Here is a 17,325-nt window from a genome sequence, read left to right on the forward strand (position 1 = left end):
TTTATTTGATCAAATCCTGCCCAGGACTCCAAAGTATTAAGTCTTCCCTCACACAAGTCCCCCACAAGATAATCTGGGGTAGTTTGTAGGAATTCGTGGAATTGGTGTTCTGTGGGGTGGGTGCACTATATTTAAGTGAGGGTGGGCCCAGCGGAAAAAGTGCTGTCGCAACGGTCCTCAGGGCTCTCTGTCACCTGCTACTGTGAGATGTGCACAAAGGATGGTGAGTGAACATCTTTATTCAGAACAAACTCAAGCTGGCATCAGGCATGACAGAAGCTCACCCCTTCAAGGCCAGGACTCCACTTTTGCCTGCTTCCATTCACCAGCTACGTAGATCTAGGTAGCTACCTGGTTATCCCAAATACCCCAGAGTAAGGGGTTGTGAGCCCATGGGAGAGTCCCAGCTTTGCACACAAAGTACAGTGGTGCCCCGCAAGACGAATGCCTCGCAAGACAGAAAACCCGCTAGACGAAAGGGTTTTCCGTTTTGGAGGTGCTTCGCAAAACAAATTTCCTATGGGCTTGCTTCGCAAGACAAAAATGTCTTGCGAGTTCCTGCGAGGTTTTTTTCCTCCCCCCCCCTTTTTCCCAAGCCGCTAAGCCGCTTATCAGCTGATCCGCTAAGCCGCTTATCAGCTGATCCGCTAAGCCGCTTAACAGCTGATCCGTTAAGCCACTAAGCCGCTTATCAGCTGATCGCTAAGCCGCTTAACAGCTGATCCGTTAAGCCACTAAACTGCTTATCAGCTGATCACTAAGCCGCTAAGCCGCTTATCAGCTGATCCGCTAAGCCCGCTAAGCCGCTAATAGCGCTAATCCGCTAAACCACTAATGGGCTTGCTTCGCAAGACGAAAAAACCGCAAGACGAAGAGACTCGCGGAACGGATTCTTTTCATCTTGCGAGGCACCACTGTATTGGGCAAAGACCGTATGTCAGTGTCCTTACTTGACACTGCAGTTGGCAGCTTCTCAGGTCATAGCCAGACGACCCATTTATTGAGCAGGCATCTTGATTTGTTCATAGGGAGGCTACAGGGTATTACTCCACACTTTCCTGTGCATTTTTCCTTATCGGAAAAAGTCAGATCATTTGGGGAAGTGGATTTGTTGTTACACAAGAACTCCAAATCAGCATTAATTGGGCAACCTGAATCTCATAGAATCATATGAGTTGCAGGGGACCCAGTTCTTCTTCTTCTTCTTTGGCGATCCCTCGTAGCCGAGTAAGATTGTCTTCCATAAACACGGTTTTAACAGTGAGTCTGTAAGTGACTGTGGAGGCCAATTCTGGATCCACACGTCCTTCCACAGTGGGGACATTGGTTTCCAGGCGGGAGTTGATCACGGTGTGGATTTGCCAAGCATGCCTTCCTCTTAGCACGTTTCTCCAGTGTGGTGTAGTGGTTAAGAGCGGTAGTCTTGTAATCTGGGGAACCGGGTTCGCGTCTCCGCTCCTCCACATGCAGCTGCTGGGTGACCTTGGACTAGTCACACTTCTCTGAAGTCTCTCAGCCCCACTCACCTCACAGAGTGTTTGTTGTGGGGGAGGAAAGGAAAGGAGAATGTGAGCCGCTTTGAGAATCCTTCGGGTAGTGATAAAGCGGGATATCAAATCCAAACTCTTCTTCTTCTTCTTCCTCCCGTGCATCCTGAGTTCGAGTGTCTTCAAAGCCCACGACACCATTGGTAAAGGCTGTTCTCAAACTGAAACGCTCACAGGCCAGTGTTTCCCAGTTGTCAGTGTTTATACTACATTTTGCGTGTGTGATTTGCCAAGGTGAGGTTGAATTCCCTCCCCCTAACAGTGACAGTCTAGAAGTGCACTGAACCCACCAATATTATTTGCAAGCATCTTAAAACTTAAAAGCACTAGTGTGACCTCAGCTGAGCATTTCTTGCATAAGCCTGGGCAAAGAGGCATATCTTAAACAAGGAAAAGTTTATTGAGAAGAACACTGTAGAGTTCCAGGGAGTCGGTCCCTATCCCGCCTACTAAATTAATTCAACTTTGTCCTCACATAACCCCAAACCTTCCAGAGCTGTGGGGATCTCAGATCCAAACTGTGCCCTCATTTCATTCTCCCCAATTTCTTCCCACAACAATTGAATAAAACCAGAGGACCACTGTTGCATTTCTATTCACAAAGTGCTTTAATTAAAACAAAATAATCTAGTTGCATGTGCTTCATACTATATAAAGTGGTATTCACAAGGTGGTTTTATGAAATCCATGGTCCAAACCTCTCCCCCCACAGCACAAGCCTTTGAGAGATCCATGGATAAAAAAAGGTGGTTTTTTTTTAATCCAGCTAAACATAAATTCTGAAGATAGCGCTGCTGATGATGGAAGACTTGGGATACCAAGTATTATTGCATGTGAATGACAGATCAAGATATTGCTAGCTCAGCTCAGCAAAAACAGCTGCTTTCTCACTAGGGGTTGTGGGGGAAATTCCACGCGCATGCATCCATACACTCACGCATCCCTGGATGCTTATTAACTTTGTGCCCTGCAAGCTCAAAGCCTCAGGATACTTCCCTTTTCACCTGATGGAAGCCTCCCAACAGAAGCTTTTCCAGAAAAGGACCCCTGCAGAGCAGATTCTCCAGAAATGTAGCACACAGCACTGATAGAACAAATGGGTACCAATTCTGTTCAGAATGGAGACTGCAATTTATTCTTACCAAGCAACAAATATATTGTCTGAAGCAGGTGAAACCCCGTGGATTAAGAGTGGAGAACTTGCAGCAGCCCTCCAGGAGCTGTTGGACTCCTGGTCCCATCAGCTCCTGGTCCCATCAGCTCCAGCCAGCATGGCCAACAGCCAGGGATGATGGGAGTCGGAGTCGAGCCTGCATCGGAGGGCCACAGCTTAAGTCAGCCGTGATGTAAACACAGATCTAAGGGGGGAAAGCTTTAAGAACAGCTTAAAGCCAACTTGCACGTTCCGAAGTGTAGAGTGGTAAAGTGTTTCTGGACAGGACCAATTCAGTTTCAAGGGTGTGTGTGGCCATTGCAAATCTTAGTCATCCTCCTCCACCTGGTAAACTCACAACACATGTAGCATGCCAGAAGGCCACCTACTCATTTGCCCAGTGTGCTATTGGTCCATGTGCGTGCCTCATTCAAAGAAGCAACTCCCCTCCAGCCTGAAATGGTACATTCCAGGAAAAGCACCGCCACTGGGTTCTACTTCGGATCTGAACTAGGCCCTAGGAGCAATTTTTTGGCACAACTTTTTTTTTGTCTGGTAGTGGGGAGAGGGACTTTTCTTCCTAGCCAATGATTTCATTTGCAAAAGCCGCACTAGGAGACATTTTGGGCTGGGTGAGAGATTATTAAGGTGACACAATAGCTATCTTCGAATATTTGGGAGGCTTATCACATAGATGATGGAGCAAAATTTATTTCCTCCAGAGAGCAGTACTCAAGTCAGTGGGTTCAACCTACAATAATTTCAACTATGCATTAGGAAGACTTTCCTGACGAGGCAAGGCTGCCTTGGACGCTGGCAGTGGGTGGCCCTCATCGACTAAATGGCTTCCGAGGTTAACCTTCCAATGCTATGAAGATTCTCTGAACAGTTTTCTGTGCTCTGGCATAGAAGCCGCAACGAGGACTTTCATCCCCCAAGGCCTGCTGGCCCCTAGGAAGGCAAGGGCTGGAAGCATCAAAAGACATCTCCTGCCCACCTCCAAAATAAGAGCCAGCCGTATGGGCTCCTTGGAGCAGAGCGAGGATGGTCGTAAGCAGCGCCTTGCGACAAAACCCTCCCCTCTTCAGGAGGTTGGGTATGGATGCAAAGAGCAGTGGTTTTCAACCAGTGTGCCTTGCTGCCCTGGGGCGCCTTGAATGATGGTCAGGGGTGCCATGGGCAACACTGCCCTCTGTCCCTCTTTCCTTCTCTCCCTCCTTTGATGCCCTCTCGCATCTCTGCCTCCCAAAGGCTTGCACAGCTGTTTGCTGCAGCAGCCCTGGCTACAAGCTTTCCAGGAGAATGCTGCCTCTGGGGCTGGCCAGGGGGTGCTTCCCCGGCCCCTGTGGGGCAGTGGGAGGAGGCACCTCTCTTTGGGGCGGGGGGGGCAACTCAAGAGACCATAGGAAGCAGCAGCGGCTGCCTGGAGGACTCCCAAGGAGAGGGGAGGAGGCTGAGGGAACACTCCACAAGAGGGGGTGCTTGAAAAAGGGTGAGGGGCTGCCAGCTCTGCAGGCAAGGGGGTGACACAACTGGGCTCCTGAGCCCCACAGGGGTGCCACAGAAAGAATGCAGTTGCAGGGCTGGCTTAAGCATATGCGGCACGGGGGTCAAAGTTCTGCCCAGTGGACCCCCCCTCCCCAGGTTGCTCAATCCCAGGCATGCAGGAGGGTGGAGCCAGCCAGCTGCCTCAGCGTCTCGCTGGCTCGGTCGCTCCTGAACACACGGCGCAGAGCTGCCCGCAGCAGAAGAGCCTACTGCCTCGCTCCAACCGACAGGCGGGCTCTTTCCCGTACTCAACTCTCGGGCCTTGGACTCTTGGCCTAGCGCCCCTGAGAGCCTGGCGCCCGGGTGCCTCGCACCCCTTAGAGCCTATGGGTAAGACGGCCCTGTGCAGTTGGTCAAGGGAGCCATGGACCCAAAAAGGTTGAAATCCTCTGGCATAGATTATTGGACACAGTAGAGAAATCTGTGCAATAAGACCCCGGAAAAGAACCAGACATAGGCCAATCACAGGCCTGATTAGTACATAGAATCTTAGAATTTTAGAGCTGAAGGGAATCAAAGGGGTCATCTAGTCCAACCCCCTGCAAAGCAGGAACCATGGCTAAAGAGTCCCTGACCCATGGCCATTCAACCTTTGCTAAATACCTCTACCATCTGCTGAGGGGGTTTGTCCCACTGTCGAACAGCTCCTACTGTCAGGAAGTTGTAAAGAACACATGTAAAACAAACAGCAGTTCATCTACTTTTTAGCCAAAAACGTAGCATTTATATCTGCATTCTAAGATGTCAAAGCGCACCACATACATAACCTCTGCGATCCTTACAACAGCTCTGAAAAATAGACCTGTATTCTCTCCCTTCCATTCTACAAAAGGGGCATCGAGGCAGAGAAAGGGGTTTGTGTATGAGCACCTAATGAATTCACAGTAGAGGTAAGACTTGAACTGGGGCCCTCTCAGTTCACAGCTTTCAGAGACTACGTTACGCTGTCCTTCCTGTCAAGAGTACATTTCTATTATTGCTAAATCTCACACAGGTAACTCCAGTTGCAATCGGAGGTGTGTCACCCATCAGCCAACCCTGTGCCAAAACAAGGGCACTTTGCTGGGCTTTGTTTACGTTACGAAGTTTAATATTCATGGATTGGGACCTAGAGGGTCATTTAGTCCAACCCCCTGTGGTGCAATTCCTTCAGGATCGCCCTTAAAGCACAAGATGGTTGGCAACTCTACGCTGGCCCATTGCTCAGGTACAGCTTCCATAAGCCTGCAAAAGTGTGTCTACTTTGGGCAATAGGTCCTGGCTCAGACATGCACTTTTTACCACTGGTTAGTTGCAAATTCTTGCGTGGGCGTGACCCTCTGCAGATTTCGCATGACCTCACGCACGACACAAGCCAGTTCACACTTTCAGTCGCCCACCGTCAAGAGATGCACATCCCTGTTTGTGAGAGGCGGAACCCTTAGCCAGAGCAATGCAAGTCAGCTTTTGCAATCCTGAGATGCTCTTGCTTAGATCCCAAGAGTTCTTAAAATAACCCTCCCAAAAAACAGACTTGCCCTTTTAAAAAAGGTGACCCACCCTTTAGTTTCCGCCAGAGACTGAAACCATGAACAAGAATGGAATGAAATGTACATTTGGACTAAAGAGTGTACAGCAGTCGTTCCCAAAGTGGTTGGTTCCACCCCCCAGTGGGGTTACTAGTGGGGGGGGGGGAGATGCTAAGAGGCAAGGAGGTGTCTAGAGGTGTAAATGGCTGATAATAATTATTTTATTATTTTTACCATTCCTAGTATCACTGAATCAAGTTCATCAATTCTGATGAATCAATTAAACTAAATACTTTTAACTGGATTATGAGTAAATGTGCAATTTTTACCGTTTTGAGTTATCTTCTTTAGCAGGTGGAACAAACTGCTATTCTGGACAATCCTTTTTACAGGGGAGGGGTCATTGGGGTTGAGTTTATGGAACCAAGGGAGAGGTGCCCCCCCCAAAAGTGGGGGAACCACTGGTGTACAGGGCTGGACACAGACCTAGACCTACTTAAGAGTCGACCCAATGAAGTACTGTACCATCGATTTCAGTGGGACTCTCCAAGTACAGTTAAACGTGGATCCAGCCCACAGGCTACAATCATCGTTGCAAATCTGTTTGTGCTCTTCAGAGCTTGTTTCCAAGCGCATCATAAGTAGGCTGCTTTCATCTGCTGGTTCATTTTGGAATCCTTCCCCCCCCCCAAGAAAAATATTATTATTATTATTTATATAAATTATTGCTGTTATTTTCCTGTGCATGTAATATTTGGCATATAGATAATAATAAAAGAATAACAGAAAAGGCTGGAGCTTAAAAAAAATCCACAATCCATCTAGTGCAATTTAGAAGTGAAAAGTTGTTAAAGGGTTAGCTAGCAAGAAAGACGGGAGACATACAAAGTGGGTTTACCCAGGAGGAAGTTCCACAAAATTTTGGTGGGGCTTCCTCAGGGAGTGTTAAATATGCTCAGGATTTCAGCCCCAACAAGCAACAACACGCTAGAAAATAATCCTTTTTGGGGGGGGCTAAGTAGGAAAACTTGGGGGGTATGCAGGGGCTAAGTAGGAAAACTTCTGAATTATTATTTCTTTTCTCAAAAAATCTCCACTGATGCCACTAAGGGCAGGACTACATATTACACATAAATACATGTTAATACCTGCTGGCCACTTATGTTAGTGCAAAGCAGCTCAAGGAGGGAGGAGATCATTTGGAATGCATTAGTAAGGGGGGGGGAGGGCGAACAGGATGCTTAACCCTTTCCTGACCCACTTCAACTAAGACCTGCCTTCAGAGGGGTTCCAGGAGCAACTAAGACCGTGCCTGGAACCCAACAGGAGGAAAACCAGCTCAGGGATGAAAACTAGAGGCAGAATGCAGTTGGCAGGGAGAGGGTTAAACACCCTTCCCCCTTCTTTGCTTCAAACTGCTCCCCCCACAGGTGATTTTTGCCATACGCCTTATGCAGAGGGATTATTTCCCAGCCATTTTAAACCCACATCAAAGGGAGGTGGGAAACGTCCGATGTCCATTTAAAGCCCAAGAGCTTCTCCTGCAAAACCTCCTGGGCATTTGGCCTCCATATCTGTAGAACTGGAGAGGTTCTTGAAAATGGCATGTCTACAGTTGCAAGGGGTGGAGGGGAAGGAGAACAAAGGCATTTAGGATTTACGTAGGAGGGCCAAGATCTGCAGCAAGGCCCCACACGACTCGCTCTTGGGTCTATTTATGATTGGATGGGAGAGTAAGCTGGGCATTTTTAAAGCTGATGGAACTTTGCACCATTGCTATATATAGCAAGGCCAACACAGAGTTAACAGCCATCCTTTAAAAAAAATGGTTTATCAAAGGGAATTTGCTCTGTTGGCCTGCATAGATGGGCCACCAGCCCATTCAAACAGCTGAGCCAAAGAGTCTCCGAAAAGTGGTGCTGCCTGGGTCTACAGTGGCCCCTTGTCTTCAGGGCATCCAATGGGCCCGAGCCCAGCTGCCCCCACCTTGGCACTGTACAGGGAAGGTATCTGTGCGCTGACTTCCTCAGCCACAGGCAAAACCAAGCCAGTTTTGGGCACTCCTCACCTGGGCCAAGATGAAAACCTGGCCTCCTCTCCCCATCTCAAAGGCCCCATGGAACCAGGAAGAAGAGGGACTCCTGGAAGGGGCTTTAGCCAGACCAAGCTGCCACGGGCGACTTTGCTGCCTGAGCAGCAGGGAGAAAGGAGCAGCCTAGGCTGCAATCCAACAGGGTGTGCACAGAGGAGGTTGCGCCTGAATCCTGTAGGTCTGTGAGAGCCCAGCTTAAAAACATGGGGGAGAGCAAGAGGGAGAGGCCACAGAAATGGGCAGCTGGGTGGATGAGAAAGGGCAGGTAGGACTAAGACTAGGCCCTCCCAGCGGGGGAAGAGAAAATCTGAATATTTTACTTAGAGCTCAGAAATGACCAAAAGAGAAAAAAGGGAGGAGACTTCCTCCTCTGGCCCTGACTTGCCACCGCAAAGCCAGAATTTGCTTGGAAGGCTAAAGCGGCGTTTTGGTGGCATGCAAAGAGGATGCCCCCAACAGAACCTCAAAATCGCCCGGCTGGAGAGGCAAGAAGGTCCACTGGGTCCAGGCTGGCCAAGAGGCAAAGGCTTTGGTGGCTGCCTTGTTTGTCCCCAGCAAGCAGCGCTCAAAAGGTCTCCCGCCGCTAAAGAGAGAGTCTCCGCTGAGTTCACCTCCAGGAAAGCTTGGAGGAAAGAAAAGACAGTTGGTCAAGGTGGGTTCTGTGTTCAAGTTCTGCTCCAGAAAGGAAGAGCTGCCTTTGCTCGTTGCAGCACAAGCAAACAAATCTTCTCCAAGACGTGGCTCTTCTGGGCCCCCGGCAGAGGCAGCAAAGTCCACCCAAGGGCAAAGGCTTCACATTGTGGCCGGGCCTTCGGAGATCTCTTCTAATCGTTGCTCAATCATTACACGCAGGACAGAATACCTGAAAAATAAGCAGTGTCTTACAGCTTAAAAGGAAAAGGATGTGCACCCCAGACCTTTGTGGTGAGGAGAGAGCAGCCTTCTCCACTGGGGCGTCAGTGTGGTGTAGCGGTTAGAGTGCTGGACTAGGACCTGGGAGATCAGGGTTCGAATCCCCCCTTGGTCACTGCCTCTCAGCCTAACCTACCTTGCAATGATGTTGCGAGAATAACATGAAGAAGGAGGGAGAAGTGCAGCCTTGAGCTCCTTGGAGGAAATGTGGGATATAAATGTAATAATAAAAATAATAAAGAAAACTCTTTAGCGGCGGGCTGCAACAGCGCAGCTGGGTGGAGATTCTGGGGCTGATAGGAGTTGTAGTCCAACTTGGTTTGAGGGCACCAGGTTGGCCAAGGCTGCTCTGCATCTTAAGCATCATTTCAAGCAATTCCCACGGTAACATCCCCAGATTGGGCCCTTCAAAATATATTCAGAAAGAACTGTGCTTTGAGGACTGGAATCCAGGGAAGGAAGAGCTTACTTGTGTTTTAGTTTCTTGACTTCACGATCTTCTTCCTCTTTGAGTTTCTGAATGAAGCTTTTCAGGACAGGCATTTCAAACTTGATATATTGAGCAACCTGCCCAGGAAGGGGGAGGGAGGCAAAAAGAAAACAGAAAGGTGATGGAACACGCCACCCCTGCGAGGCAGGCACAGAGAAGAGCTTGAGAAACACACATCTCCTGCCTTGAGGTTGGGACCGGCCCCACTCAGCTACCCACGACTGTGTATGCACAGACCTCAGCACCCTCTTCTGGCGCAAAGGGGAACAGGAGTGCTTTGGGTGAAGCCCAGAAACTTCCTACTTTAATTGTGTGCATTTCTTAAGGACAAACGGCAGTCAACGGTTCTCCTGTTTAACACCAGGGCGGGAGGAGAATCAGGATCAGGACTGAGATCCGTGAGGAGGGGAAGTTAACCCTTTTCCTCGTTCCTATTAAAAGAATCACTTTCTATCCGCTTGCAACAAACTTCTACACTTCTTGTCAGGTTGAATCCTGACAAGACAGAAGTACTGTTTTGGGGGGACAGGAGGCGGGCAGGTGTGGAGGACTCCCTGGTCCTGAATGGGGTAACTGTGCCCCTGAAGGACCAGTCATTTTGAACTCGCAGCTGTCCATGGAGACGCAGGTCAATTCTTTTGTCCAGGGCAGCTGTCTACCAGCTCCATCTGGTATGCAGGCTGAGACCCAATCTGCCCGCGGACTGTCTCGCCAGAGTGGTGCATGCTCTGGTTATCTCCCGCTTGGACTCCTGCAATGCGCTCTATGTGGGGCTACCTTTGAAGGTGACCCAGAAACTACAACTAATCCAGAATGCGGCAGCTAGACTGCTGACTGGGAGCAGCCACCAAGACCATATAACACCGGTCTTGAAAGACCTACATTGGCTCCCAGTATGTTTCCGAGCAAAATTCAAAGTGTTTGTGCTGACCTTTAAAGCTCTCAATGGCCTCAGTCCAGTATATGTGAAGGACATATACTCCACCCCCATCGTTCCGCCTGGACACTGAGGTCCAGTGCCAAGGGCCTTCTGGCAGTTCCCTCACTGTGACAACAACCAGACTTTTAGAAGACATCTGAAGGCAGCCCTTGTTTAGGGAACTCAAACAGAGATTACAAACTCAAACTCATAAGGATATGTATAACATAATAATTCATTACAGAATTTGAGTTTGTAATCTCTATTTGAGTTTGTAATCCTTGTCAGAATACATACTTTTGAAAGGATTAGCCTGGGAGTTCTAGCATGAGAGGGAGAAAAACCTGTCAGCTTCTACCAGGTCACCTCTTCCTCAGTTTTCCCCCAGCCTCAAACGCTGCCCCACAGGGAAGCTGCTCCACCAACCCCTCGATCATTTCACCTGCTCGTCTCCGAACTGAAATAAGATTCCACCGCAAAGCAGCAACTCACATCATAAGTGACTTCTTCCACCTGGTCCTTTTCCATCAAGAACACCTTGGAAACTTGTTCACAGGGTCCCTGCAGAATCCGAGCGATCAGTGGGTAATCTGTCACCTTTAACTTCTGCTTTTCTGCATGAAACAGGGAGTGTGGATAAGGCACCGAAGAAGACAATGCAGGGACCCCTAAATCCACCCTGTTGCCCCAGACACAGAGGAGGGGGAACAGCAGCAGCGGCAAGCTCAACCAAGCAAGAACTTTCTGAGAAGCATCCAAGCAGGGGGTGGGGGCCGTTTTGCAGCCCAAGGGCCACATTGACCCATAGTCCATCCCTCTTGGGGCCTTATGTCAAGAGAGGTTGTGGCCAAAGTGTACAAATCGGTGGGCAAGTATTGCAGCTCTCAAGGCTACCTGTGAAAACGTTTTCCCACCAGCTACTTCACACCGTTTTAAATTATTTTTATCATCCATCTGCAGGAGCGTCATTGGCCGTTTCCTGAGTTGGTGAGGCTCGTTTAGCAACAACGAGAAACTGAGCCTTTAGTGTCATTGGCCCAGTTCTGTGGAACGCCCTGCCACTGGAGATTCAGCAGGCACCTTCTGTGCCAACTTTAAATGTCTGTTCCACCAGGCCTATGCAGGCAAGTAAGAATACATCATTCCACAATGGTTAATTGATGCCTGTTTTTAACTTTTAAAATATTTTAATGGTTTTATTGTATGCTTTTAGGTTGTTGTTGTAAACCGCTTTGGTATTTTATGATATAGGGAAAGGGGAAAGGGACCCCTGACCGTTAGGTCCAGTTGTGGCCGACTCTGGGGTTGCAGCACTCATCTCGCTTTATTGGCCGAGGGAGCCGGCGTACAGCTTCCGGGTCATGTGGCCAGCATGACTAAGCCGCTTCTGGCAAACCAGAGCAGCGCACATAAACACTGTTTACCTTCCCGCCGGAGCGGTACCTATTTATCTACTTGCACTTTGACGTGCTTTCAGACTGCTAGGTTGGCAGGAGCAGGGACCGAGCAACGGGAGCTCACCCCATCACGGGGATTCGAACCACCGACCTTCTGATCGGCAAGCCCTAGGCTCTGTGGTTTAACCCACAGCGCCACCCGCGTCCCTTATTTTATGATATAGTGGTATACAAATAAATATTTTTTTAAAATCTATTTTAAAACATGTTTTAAATGCACAAATGGGGGGGGGGCTTGAGGCAGGCGAAGTTAACAGCTGGGGTGGGCTTAACTCATTCCCCTTCCTGCCCCCCATGCACCGTGGCATCACAGTTAGGCTGGTGACCCATAGCTTAAATCCATAACTGCTTAGCTGAACCACAGCCCTATTGCAACCAGCATACAAGACACTATGGACAATATGGAGAGATACAAAATATGGATTATGAAATAACATGCAGTTGAAAATGTTGACAGTAAGATCCATGGAGGGGATGGTGGGAAGTCTGGAGATTCAGAAATATCTCTAAATATGGATATGTAATTGGTATTGCTATAACTTTATGCTTGTAAAATCAAATAATTTTATTTTTTTTTAAAAAAAGAAACCAGCGCACAATAACAGCCTGCTCACCTCCACTGGTGTGAACAATGTACAAGGCGAATTCCTCTGCTGAGTTCTCAATCTGAACACAGAGAAAAGAAAACACAGAAAAGATAAAACACTCTCTCACTCTCTCTCACTCACACACACACACACACACACACACACACACAGAGAGAGAGAGAGAGAGAGAACAAGGTTTTCAGGTTGACCAAGATCTGGAAACCAAGGGTCTGGAAACCAAGCCTTATCAGGAACGGTTGATGGGGGTGGGCCAGGGCCGTCTTACCCATAGGTGCTAGGGGTGTAGGGCACCCAGTCGCCGGGCTCTCAGGAGTGCCAGGCCAAGAGTCCAAGGCCCGAGAATTGAGTCTGGCGAAGAGCCCACCCGTTGGTCGGAGCGCCGCTCTTCTGCTGCTGGCTCTTCTGCTGCTGGCAGCTATGCGCCTCGAGTTTGGGGGCGACCGAGCCAGCCAGCTCCACCTTTCTGCACACCTGGGACTGGGCAACCTGGGGGGAGGGCACGCTGGACGGATCTTTGCACCCCGGCGCTGCATATGCTTAAGACAGCCCTAAGCTGGGAATGTTTAGCCTGGTAAATGGAAGACTGAGGAGATATCATGGCCATATTCAAATACATGAAGGGCTGTCATAGCAGAGACAGCTTGTTTTCTGCTGCTCCGAAAGGGAGGACCCAAACCAATGGATTCAAACAACAAGAAAGGAGATTCCAATTAAACATCAGGAAGAATTTTCTGACGGTATGAGATGTTCAACAGTGGAATGGACTATCTCAGAAGATGGTGGACTCTCCTTCATGGGAGATTGGATGGCCATCTGCCAGCGATTCTTTAGCTGTGATTCCTGCATTGCAGCGGGTTGGGAGTCCCTTCCACCTCTAAAATTCTATGATTCTATAAGGCAAGATGATGCCCAGACTGATGTTGCTGGACTCCAGCTCCTGTCAGCCCTAGAGTTGGAGTCCAGCAACCTCTGCTGGTCTAACCACTTCTTTCTGTTTCAGGCTTGGTGGGCCTGAGGGTGCCTGCTAAGTCAACATGCAGCAGCCAGACTCTATGGCCTGAGGCTGCCCTTTGGGGCTGTTCATGTTATTTTATTCCACCCCCAGTGAAGCATATCAGCCTCCAGACCCAGTTCAAGAGTATGAAAATGCAAACACAATACACTGGCTAATAGCTGTTAGTGAATATACAGTGGTACCTCGGGTTACAGATGCTTCAGGTTACATATGCTTCAGGTTACAGACTCTGCTAACCCAGAAATATTACCTTGGGTTAAGAACTTTGCTTCAGGATGAGAAGAGAAATTGTGCGGCGGCTGCGGGAGGCCCCATTAGCTAAAGTGATACCTCAGGTTAAGAACCGTTTCAGGTTAAGAACAGACCTCCGGAACGAATTAAGTTCTTAACCCGAGGTGCCACTGTACAATGTCATTCAAAATATACGAATAAGCCACTTCAAAATGACGTCTATATCATACAACACATCTCACAAAATATACAAGTAACTACAAGTTGTTATATGTATTATATCCGGAATAGTTCAACTGCTTTGGAATAAAGTCTTCATCAGCTGGAAATGGGACATAAGACATTGCAGGCAATGAATGACAACAAAACTGAGCAACCTGCATGTAAGTTATACAATAGAACAAAATATATAAAGAGGTAAAGGTAAAGGTAAAGGGACCTCTGACCGTTAGGTCCAGTTGTGGACGACTCTGGGGTTGTGGTGCTCATCTCGCTTTATTGGCCAAGGAAGCCAGTGTACAACTTCCAGCTCATGTGGCCAGCATGACTAAGCCGCTTCTGGCGAACCAGAGCAGCGCACGGAAACGCCGTTTACCTTCCCGCTGGAGCGCTACCTATTTATCTACTTGCACTTTGACGTGCTTTCGAACTGCTAGGTTGGCAGGAGCAGGGACCGAGCAACGGGAGCTCACCCCGTCGCGGGGATTCGAACCGCCGACCTTCTGATCGGCAAGTCCTAGGCTCTGTGGTTTAACCCACAGCGCCACCCACGTCCCTATATAAAGAGTTACATACCAAATAATTATCAATGAAATATTCATACTAATGGGGATCGTGCTGGTGGATCAGTGCCCACTGGATAGTGTAGCTGCTGATGCTTACAACACAAATACATTTGTGTTTGACCCTGATACATATAACAACTTGCAGTTACTTGTATATTTTGTGAGATGTGTTGTATGATATATACATCATTTTGAAGTGGCTTATTCATATATTTTGAATGACCAATTATATAACTGATTATATATTTACTAACAGTTATTAGCCAGTGTGTTGCGTTTGCATTTTTGTAGATGGTTACATTTTGCAACACAGGGGTTTGTGTTTGTCCAGTCCAAGAATAGGCAGCTGTGACAGCAGGCAGCTCATTGGTGCCATCACGAGAAGTAGACACAGATATACAACCTACAGATGCCTTTACCAACTTGGGGGCTCTCCATGGTACGACTCCCATCAGCCCCAGGCAGCACGACCATTTTGGAATACAACTCCCATCAGTCCCAACCAGCACTGCCGTATGAAGCTGAGTCACATGGGAGTTGTAGTCCAAAATAGATGAGGCTGGGCAAGGCTGGGGACAGCCACCCTCCTCCGCAAGCCCCACAGAAATGGACCAGAGTTGGACAGGGGCCCAGGAGGAGAGGATACCACTGGGAGACTTTCCCAGCTCAGACTTGGGCCAGTACAAAACGTTGCAGCAAAACTTGCCTTGAACTTGTTCAGCAGAAGCTTGAGCACTTGAGGCGTCGTCATGGTGCTGTTGATGCGGACATTCGTGATGGAGCCGTAGGCGGGTGTGAAAACCGATGTCTGCGGAGAGGAGCAGAAAGCCATCAGAAGGCTGGAGGACAGGGTGATCTAGACAAGCAGAAACCCTGGAGGCCCACAGGAGCACAGAGGAAGGTGTGAGCCAAGTATTGGGGGAGCTAACGCCATGCCAGATTAGAAACTATGGAAGATCTTACTGAGCTCCTTGTTTTGGTTAATTTCTTGCAGTCGTTTGCTTTATTAAAAGGCTACTGCACTTGATATTATAGGGATTGCTAGTGTTTCTTGATTTTTAATGCTGCCGTGATTCCTGTGAACCGGTCAGAGCTCAACATTTGTTGCTGGAAAAGCAGAATGCAAAGATTAAATCAAAATTGAATCGAGAAAGAGGAGTTGGGGGAGATGATGGAAGGAAAAGAACAATTGCCGGCAAGAGGATTGACTACAGGCATCAAAGAACTTCAAAAATTATAATCAATTATTCCAAATTCATACTTCAAACATTATGATATATAAATCCTAGTTAAAATATTATAAAATTGATGAGTATTTTTTCTCTTCATTCTTTTTCTTGTTTCTTTCTTTTATCTTTTGTCTTTCTTCTTTTCTAGTCTGCATTCTGGAAAATTGTGTAGATAAATGTTTTAATGTATGGTTACGTATTGTTTCTATTTCTTCTTTTCTTTTTCTTTTTGGTAACATTTAATAAAATTTTATATATATATATATGTATATATATATAAAGAACTTCAAAAATTAACTGGGAAATGGTCATACATTCCAGAGCAAACATTATGGAGCTTTTGAATTCTCACATTGCCAGCATTGTGTAGTTTTATACACATTGTATTTTTCCGTGTATAACACGCCCCTGTGTATATTTAAGAAAATGGGGGGAGATTTCCCAGAGCTGTTGAGATTGGGGGGGGATTGCCCAGAGTAGATGAGCTTTTTGAGGGCCACAATTCACTCACCCGCCAGACCAACGGTGGCTATCGCGCACGTCGCCGAACCAACCTATTGTCTGCCCGCTCGCTGACAGCAGCCACCCCAATCACACGCCCAATTACCACAGTAGCAGTCTATGGGCAGCAGCCCTTGCCATGGCCACCAGTCACGCCAAATCACCCCTGACAAGCTCCTGCTTGCGCCAGCAACCAATCCCCCATCCCAACAATGCGCTGACCATGTATAAGACGAGCACCATTTCTGGACATTGTTTTAGCGGAAAAGAAACCTCGTCTTCTATACGGAAAAGTATGGTACATGGGCACCAAACTCTGCTAAGTGAAAGCCAGAATGTGGTGGAGGTTTAGATCGTCAGACTAGGACCTGGGAGAGATCAGAATTCGAACCCCCACTTGGTCCGAAGCTCACTGTGTGATCTTGGGCCAGTCATTGCCTCTCAGCCTAACCTACCTCACAAGGTTTTTGTGGGGATTACCGTATTTTTTGCTCCATAAGACACACTTTTTTCTTCCTAAAAAGTAAGGGGAAATGTCTGTACGTCTTATGGAGTGAATGTGTGATCCCTGGAGCTGAATAGCCCAGGGGTGAAAAGCAGATCATGCTGGAGGGGAAAAGGGCACCAGAATCGTGGAAAGAGACGTATATCACACTTATACCGAAAACAGAGACTGAAAAGACTCAGCTTAAGAACTATCGCCCTATATCGTTACTTAATGTGGATTACAAAATTTTTGCAGACATTTTGGCCAAGAGATTGAAAAAAGTATTGATGAAAGAGATTCATAAAGACCAAGCGGGCTTTCTCCCGGGAAGACACCTGTCAGATAATTTGAGGAATATAATTGATATTTTGGAAAAATTAGAAGTGAATATAAACACCAAAGCAGTATTGATATTTGTTGACGTGGAGAAAGCTTTTGATAATATCTCTTGGAGTTTTATGAAGAAGAATCTGCATGGGATGGGGGTAGGCCAAGGTTTTGAAAATGGTATAGGTGCAATATACTCTGAACAAAAGGCTAAATTAATTGTAAATAATGTGGTTACGGAAGAATTTAAGATAGAAAAAGGGACACAACAGGGGTGCCCAATTTCCCCACTGCTTTTTATATCGGTCCTGGAGGTTTTGCTAAATATGATTAGAAAGGACCGGTTGGTTAAGGGCATACAGGTCGGAGCTAAACAGTACAAACTGAGAGCATTTGCAGATGACCTAGTATTGACGTTACAGGAGCCAGAATCTAGTACTAAAAGAGTTTTAGAATTAATTCAGGAATTTGGTCAGGTGGCAGGTTTTAAATTGAACAAGTTAAAAACTAAGGTTT

At 47.6% G+C, this 17,325-nt stretch overlaps 1 protein-coding gene and 2 long non-coding RNA genes across 4 annotated transcripts in view; 1 reads left to right on the forward strand and 2 right to left on the reverse strand.

Annotated features, from left to right (window-relative positions):
- The window catches only part of LOC308483579, a 140,004-nt gene that overhangs the window by 95,027 nt on the left and 27,652 nt on the right, over nucleotides 1–17,325 (reverse strand). The window lies entirely within an intron of this gene.
- RASSF2 (Ras association domain family member 2) overlaps nucleotides 2,137–17,325 on the reverse strand; it is a 47,263-nt gene continuing 32,074 nt past the window's right edge. For both annotated transcript variants that reach the window (XM_081017537.1, XM_081017538.1), the window contains exons 7-11: nucleotides 14,972–15,073; nucleotides 12,241–12,292; nucleotides 10,662–10,783; nucleotides 9,230–9,327; nucleotides 2,137–8,710 (exon numbers count right to left, since the gene is read on the reverse strand). In XM_081017537.1, the coding sequence (XP_080873663.1) occupies nucleotides 8,641–8,710; nucleotides 9,230–9,327; nucleotides 10,662–10,783; nucleotides 12,241–12,292; nucleotides 14,972–15,073 (444 nt within the window). In that variant the 3' untranslated portion in view covers nucleotides 2,137–8,640. The remainder of the gene's footprint in view (nucleotides 8,711–9,229; nucleotides 9,328–10,661; nucleotides 10,784–12,240; nucleotides 12,293–14,971; nucleotides 15,074–17,325) is intronic.
- Nucleotides 12,681–17,325, forward strand: part of LOC308483604 — a 90,342-nt gene continuing 85,697 nt past the window's right edge. Inside the window, exon 1 of the long non-coding RNA XR_013989725.1 lies at nucleotides 12,681–13,504. This is a non-coding gene — a long non-coding RNA (uncharacterized lncRNA). The remainder of the gene's footprint in view (nucleotides 13,505–17,325) is intronic.

The sequence above is a fragment of the Podarcis pityusensis genome, assembly GCF_964106645.2.
Source record: "Podarcis pityusensis genome assembly, chromosome: 8".
NCBI classification, from domain to species: domain Eukaryota; kingdom Metazoa; phylum Chordata; class Lepidosauria; order Squamata; family Lacertidae; genus Podarcis; species Podarcis pityusensis.